The sequence below is a fragment of the Pelobates fuscus genome, chromosome 13 (genome assembly GCF_036172605.1).
Source record: "Pelobates fuscus isolate aPelFus1 chromosome 13, aPelFus1.pri, whole genome shotgun sequence".
In the NCBI taxonomy this organism is placed as follows: Eukaryota; Metazoa; Chordata; class Amphibia; order Anura; family Pelobatidae; genus Pelobates; species Pelobates fuscus.
Genome location: NC_086329.1, coordinates 104,002,504 through 104,010,192, shown reverse-complemented (window position 1 = coordinate 104,010,192; position 7,689 = coordinate 104,002,504). Strand labels below are relative to the sequence as shown.

Below are 7,689 nucleotides of genomic sequence, written 5' to 3'. Positions count from 1 at the left end.
TTCCAAGACATCAACTCACCCTGTCTGTCGCTGCAAACAATCCCTTTTGTTGATAAAGTGCAGGAATTCTAGGAAGGGACCAGCCTAGGGACAGCATCTGTCAGTGAATGGTAAAGTCCCCGTGTGGAGAAGTGGTGGGTTAGCCGCCATGGGACACCCATGGGTGTGAAGTGTTCGAGAGCCATACTGACGGATGAGTTAGCCTATCAGGGTCAGATCTAGGGACAGTCTTGCACTTTGCATTAACACCTAGCTAGTGGCCACGGGGTTTCTGTGCCTTTGGGTTAACACGTCTTCCTGGTACTAACTTAATAAAGTTTTTATCTCTTAGAATCTAACATTTCATAGGGGGGACTGATGTGGGATTATTAAAAATCCTTATTGTACTTGTATTCAATTATTGCACTAACTCCATTTTAACCTCATATTGTGAATCCTCCATTTTGTCCTCCTAACCTGACTTCTTCATTCCTCCATTTTGTCCTCATAACCTAATGTGGCGAAACCAGCTTCGCCACTGTGAACTGGAGAGGCCTGGCTGCTAGCCTCCTGCCCGCTGACTATGGCCCCTGGACATATTGCACTTTAAAGACTATATTTGGGCATGTACTAATTTATATTGCTGCTACTGGCCCTTTAAAATCAGCAATGGACATTTTGGGACTACTGTCCCTTTAAGACTGTGAAGCATATCCTATTGTACTGCCTGTATATTGTATATGTATTTATGTATGCAGTTAACCTGGGTTATATATATATATGCAGCCTTCATCTGATTGTTCGGTAGAATCACTCCATTCATTGTATTGAGGAAACTACCGAACAACCAGACCACCCAGGATTAAGTGTGCCTCCAATTACCGTTTGCAACAATGTTGCAAACGGGTTATTGGCAATCATGTAATGTGTTCTGTGTCCTCTGGGTGGCCGAAATTCAGGAAACCAACACGTGGCGGCGGCCATCTTAAACTACCGAACAGCGGTGTTTTGCCGTCGAGTGTCTGGAACTAAAATCGGACACTTGACTAGGCAAACACCGCTGAGACCTCCATACTTCCAGAAATTCGTATGGAAACTACCGAATGACCCGCCGTTCGGTAGAAAGAACCCCATAAACAAGGGAATTCATTCAAACCCTCTCCAGGCTCTATAACACAGGCAATTCGCCTGTTTTCATTCCCTTGTTTGTGACCGACCGCAGGGCCAAAATGCATGGAACTGTTTTCGGATACTTTACCCATGCGGTCGGTCAATACTTTAAAGTCCCATAACTCCCGAACCGTTTATCCGAATGGGCTGATTCTTGCATATGTTGTCCCCCTGAATAAGGGCTATCAGGGGATACCTGTTTTGGAGGTGTAGCCTATGTATTTGGGGTACATCCAGGAATTGGGGAAAAAGGTGTACGGTATAATTGTGTTAAGTGTTAATCTAAGGGGAGGAAATGTGTGGGAGGTACATCCATGTGATTGGTTAATTTCATCCTCCCCCTGGGAGTGTCCTGTATGTACTTGTTTGTAATAAAAGCCAGACTGGGTGTCCCAGTCCACAGTTCTTGCTTAACCCTCAAAGCGATGTGTCGTCTCGGTCTTTGGGGGAATGGGATTGTATGCTGACTGCCAAGAGTGTAAGCCGATGTCTGCTTTTCTTGTTCAGCTGTTCCAGTGTTCGTGTGGTTCCAGTCGGGAGAATGGTGTTTGCAGTAGCTGCCTGTGCATCTGGAAAGGGGATTATCGCCTAAACTGGGTTTTATCCTCTTGTAAGTGAAACGGTCCGTTACACCTAACTTGTTCATTTTAAAACTACCTTACATGACAGAATTTCCCAGCACATCTAATACAATAAGACAAAGACTGTATGTTCTAACAAAGACATGATTAACACAGGAATTGCTGACTTTTCCTTAACTTGCAACATAGTATAGTTTGAAGGCCATGAGAACACAGTAGTAATGAAATGTTCTATTCATAAGAGACCTTGCACCTGGCCACGAGGCCTGAGATCACCGACCGTGTAAAATGACGCTCAAGACCCCCTTGTCCCCACCCGTGTCCAGAACAATCCCACCTCTTGGTGGGTGGACACGGGACTAACCACTTAGTTTTTGAGCCAATTAATAATATTGATAGGTGGACACTAATCCCGACACTTAACAATTAATCCAATTAATGATGTTTATTTGCTGATATTCTAATAATCAATGATGACGTAAAATGTCTCTTAAAAGGGCCTGCGCGTCCGCTTTTTAATCACTTGCCAATAAATTTTCTCGAAGTTATTTTAACCTGAACCTTGTGTGTCAGACTTAATTACTTCAGCGTATATACGCAATTTAATTTTATTGATTTGGACAGGAACAGATAGACATTTAAACATTTTGGTTTACTGCTAAAAAGTACCATAACATATCCATGGTCCTGGGCGTAATGGGGGCGAAACGTGGACAGACCCACGTTAGTTTTTATTGGATATATATACATACAATGTTACTTAGCAAGATTCCGGAGAGTGTTTTATTACACAGTTACAGATTCAGACAGTCTATAGTTCTATTCAATGTTTATAGAGCTCAGTTATTACTAAAGATAAGGATTTATTGTACTGGAAGGAATTACTGTAACATAGAGTCATAAAGGATCTGTGATCATAAACATTTAACACAGAATAAAGGTCAATAATAAATGTAACACAGAGCATTACAGAATGTGTCCTGTGATCAGGTATACAGCAGGAGCGGATACACTGGGCGTGTCTGCCAGTCCTATAGTAGGAGAGTATTCCTTATACCTCATCTCCCCCCGGCCCCCCGGGTTGGCTGAGCGATCAATGTGGGCGGAGTTATTTTGTTTCTTTCACTTGGTATAAAGCATGTTTGTATCTGGATCCTATCAGACTGTCTCATCCCTCACAGAACGTTACATTGTATCCAGAGCCAACTGCAACTCTCATCATGGACCTCATACTGGGTAATGGGGGACACTATTATATTGGGGTTCTCATACTGGGTAATGGGGGACACTATTATATTGGGGTTCTCATACTGGGTAATGGGGGACACTATTATATTGGGGTTCTCATACTGGGTAATGGGGGACACTATTATATTGGGGTTCTCATACTGGGTAATGGGGGACACTATTATATTGGGGTTCTCATACTGGGTAATGGGGGACACTATTATATTGGGGTTCTCATACTGGGTAATGGGGGACACTATTATATTGGGGTTCTCATACTGGGTAATGGGGGACACTATTATATTGGGGTTCTCATACTGGGTAATGGGGGACACTATTATATTGGGGTTCTCATACTGGGTAATGGGGGACACTATTATATTGGGGTTCTCATACTGGGTAATGGGGGACACTATTATATTGGGGATCTCATACTGGGTAATGGGGGGACACTATTATATTGGGGTTCTCATACTGGGTAATGGGGGACACTATTATATTGGGGTTCTCATACTGGGTAATGGGGGGACACTATTATATTGGGGTTCTCATACTGGGTAATGGGGGGCACTATTATATTGTAATTAATTATTGTCTGTATTTATATTTTATGGATCAGCAAAATAGTGAGATTGGAAATCAAAAGGTATTTAGTTACAGGAGTAGTGTATAATATTGAAGTATACACTGTCTCGCACAGTATTGTAATCTATAGTATATAGTGTAGAGTGTTGCTTAGTAGTGTCATGTAGAGGAGGTAGTGCAGTGTGTAAGAAATTATGACACTCTTACAAGGATATTCTTTTAGGGAATGTGTGACAAATAAGACACAAACACAAGTGTATAATAAAATGTATTGTTTATATTGATTTAGGATACTGTTACAGATTTCAGAAGGATATACACAATACACATTAACCCCTTAACGCCGTTACGGCATTCTATGCCATCCCGGCTTTAACCCTTTAAGGACCAAACTTCTGGAATAAAAGGGAATCATGACATGTCACGTGTCTTTAAGGGGTTAAAGGGCTTTAAAGCCGTTGCGGTGGCATAGAACGCCGTAACGGCTTAAGCCCCCAGGAGGAGAGATGTACTCACCTCTGCCACGATCCTCTTCTGGAGGGCTGCCTGACAGCACAGGCAGCCCTCCTCGGCAAATCAGGTCCCCGGGGGCCATGGAGTCCCCTATAGGGGACTAGGATGGCTAGGGATCTGCCAGCAGGGGGACTGTCTAAAATAACAGACAGTCGCCCTGCTGGTAGGTAGTGTAAAAATAAAATAATTAAACATATTTAAAATAAATTAAAAGTATTTTTATATATGTAGAAAGGCCATTAGGCCTGAATTTGTGGGAGGAGTAAGTCCCCTACTTAAACACCCAGCCCCTACTCATCTCTGCCGTTCGAGTTCAAGTGTTCCTTGTTCTACATCCGGTTCGCGTATCTTCACGTTTGCGTCATTTCCGGTCCGGGCGTCTCGTGTATCAGCTGCACGGCTGAATCCACCGTGCTATCGGCGGTCCTGCTGCATTCCCTGTGCTACCGGCGGTCCGGCAGAATCCTCTGTATTACCGGAGGTCCTGCGTTATAACCGTGAGTCCTCTCATTTCCGGTCCCCTCCACATCGCTCTGTGGGTTCAGCGGGGGGCCGGAACACTAATGACAGGGTAATCTTACCGGGGACCACCCACGCTCCCCTCACGCCAGCATCTAGTTGGTCTCTATCAAACACCCGTCTGGGTGGTCCTACACCCAGCCCACCCCTCCCCCCTCAAACCCTCACGGTCAAACATCCGTACAAACTTTTTTTTTGTGTGTAAGGGTATATATTTAAATACACCTTTGTTAAAACTCCTGCTGGTATAGAGCCTATGCTGTTATATTGTGTGGGGAAATGAAGGGTTGCTATGTTTTACCAAAGCTTTCATTCATACTTTCCACATGTTCTGTGTATCATAGAAACATAGAAACATAGAATGTGACGGCTGATAAGAACCATTCGGCCCATCTAGTCTGCCCAGTTTTCTAAATACTTTTATAAGTCCCTGGCCTTATCTTATAGTTAGGATAGCCTTATGCCTATCCCACGCATGCTTAAACTCCTTTACTGTGTTAACCTCTACCACTTCAGCTGGAAGGCTATTCCATGCATCCACTACCCTCTCAGTAAAGTAATACTTCCTGATATTATTTTTAAGCCTTTGTCCCTCTAATTTAAGATATGTCCTCTTGTTGTGGTAGTTTTTCTTCTTTTAAATATAGTCTCCTCCTTTACGGTGTTGATTCCCTTTATGTATTTAAATGTTTCTATCATATCCCCCCTGTCTCGTCTTTCCTCCAAGCTATACATGTTAAGATCCTTTAACCTTTCCTGGTAAGTTTTATCCTGCAATCCATGAACCAGTTCAGTAGCCCTTCTTTGAACTCTCTCTAAGGTATCAATATCCTTCTGAAGATAGGGTCTCCAGTACTGCGTACAATACTCCAAGTGAGATCTCACCAGTGTTCTGTACAATGGCATGAGCACTTCCCTCTTTCTACTGCTAATACCTCTCCCTATACAACCAAGCATTCTGCTAGCATTTCCTGCTGCTCTATTACATTGGCTGCCTACCTTTAAGTCATCAGAAATAATCACCCCTAAATCCCTTTCCTCAGATGTTGAGGTTAGGACTCTATCAAATATTCTGTACTCTGCCCTTGGGTTTTTACGTCCAAGATGCATTATCTTGCACTTATCCACATTAAATGTCAGTTGCCACAACTCTGACCATTTTTCTAGTTTACCTAAATCATTTGCCATTTGGCTTATCCCTCCTGGAACATCAACCCTGTTACATATCTTAGTATCATCCGCAAAAAGACACACCTTACCATCAAGACCTTCTGCAATATCACTAATAAAAATATTAAAGAGAATGGGTCCAAGTACAGATCCCTGAGGTACCCCACTGGTGACAAGCCCAAGCTTCGAATATACTCCATTGACTACAACCCTCTGTTGCCTGTCACTCAGCCACTGCCTTACCCATTCAACAATATTGGAATCCAAACTCAAAGATTGTAGTTTATTGATAAGCCTTCTATGTGCAACAGTGTCAAAAGCCTTACTGAAATCTAGGTAAGCAATGTCTACTGCACCACCCTGATCTATAATTTTAGTTACCCAATCAAAAAAATCAATAAGATTAGTTTGGCATGATCTCCGTTCACAGTTCACAGACTTAGTTTCTTGGGCTGACATCGCCACCTAGTGGTTTTTTATGGTACTTGCTGTTTTATTCTGTCTGATATGTAGCTTCCCTGCAATTAAATGAATATTCACACAATGTTATACCATGCCTAAACGTACAAATTAATCTCAGCCCTGTTAAAAAATCTCTTTGATCTCCACAGATCGCACTTTGCCATATATTACGGCAAAATTGCAATAAAAAAACCCGGGTTCTTATCCTAAATCCAGGTTTCCATTCTACGCTAGCACCAACCGTTTGCTCATTCTATATCTAAAAAAAACTGTTTCTTGTCCTTAATCCAGGTATAGTATTTATTTTTTCTTTATTTTCTGTTTGAGGTAACTCAGGCAGACAACAATTTACATTTGTCAACTCACTCTGCGCTCATACTTTACGCCCACTCAGACTTACATCTGTCTCAAACCCTTAGGTTCTACTACAATAGCATCAACAACTTGCTTCGTCTAAATTCGGAGAAACCTTGCTAGTTTCACATGATATCCAGGTATAGTTTTTCTTTAAATATTCGGTACGTTACCGCAGTTTCCCATGTAAGGCCGCAGACGGCCTTCACGGTCCATTATGCCACTCGTTTTACCCGTCCATGCCCCCCATTAACTCATATTGCACCCATTCACCACGCTCACTCAGATCTACATCTGTCTCAAACCCCTTAGGCTTCTGCTATGACATCACCAACCACTGGACCTCTCTCTCATATACTTGAAGAACAAGTCCACGGGTATAATCTCTATCAAGGTTAGTATCCTACCAGCACATAAAAAACGCCAATTCATCCCATAGTTTTTACGTGAACTGGCTCACAGGGTCTGGACGTCAGACCTAGCTCACCGAGGCATTTACAAATCATCTCCCAAACCTCAACACGGAGGTACGGCCCCACGCCCAAATCATAGTTAATCGCCTCATTCGCTCTTCTACAGAGCAGTAGTCAGGGCCTCACTTGTCACGGCCACACGTTTGAACCTTTTAAATGTCATCGAGAGGCCAACATCCCGCCACCACATCTGTGGCAACGTAATCCACTTGGCCCAAATCATAGATAGAGCCTCTCATCGCCACTTGGCATTAGCAGGGCCTCAACCGTCACTAGTCTAAGTTACGTTTTTCGCTTCGGCACTAATCCTACAGTCCAGTTCACATGAGCAATTCCCCCCCCCCCCCCCACCCCCACCCCTTGAAATAGTTTTCTCTGACGCCCCTACTAAACCCAACTCATTTAATTCATTTCTAGAATGTCGCAAGACACATCTCCCATGGACGAGATACCTGATGAGGATATAAATGCAACCCCTATCAGACCAGAGTCCCCAGGAGTATCTCTCGCCCCTTCTACCCCTACGTCTTTGAGAGCATGGGCAATACCTAAAATCACGGCCGAACCTAGGCTCAGGGGCCTCCCCTTTCCGGCTACGTCCGAAAGGCGGAACTATACAGACTGTTAACCAACCAAGCCCCAGAGCCTAGGCCAGG

At 43.4% G+C, this 7,689-nt stretch overlaps 1 protein-coding gene across 1 annotated transcript in view; it reads left to right on the top strand.

Annotated features, from left to right (window-relative positions):
* Window positions 1–2,904: 2,904 nt before the first annotated feature.
* The window catches only part of LOC134582764 (CD48 antigen-like), a 21,534-nt gene continuing 16,749 nt past the window's right edge, over window positions 2,905–7,689 (top strand). Inside the window, exon 1 of the mRNA XM_063439413.1 lies at window positions 2,905–2,966. Coding sequence (XP_063295483.1) covers window positions 2,951–2,966 — 16 coding nt within the window. The 5' untranslated portion in view covers window positions 2,905–2,950. The remainder of the gene's footprint in view (window positions 2,967–7,689) is intronic.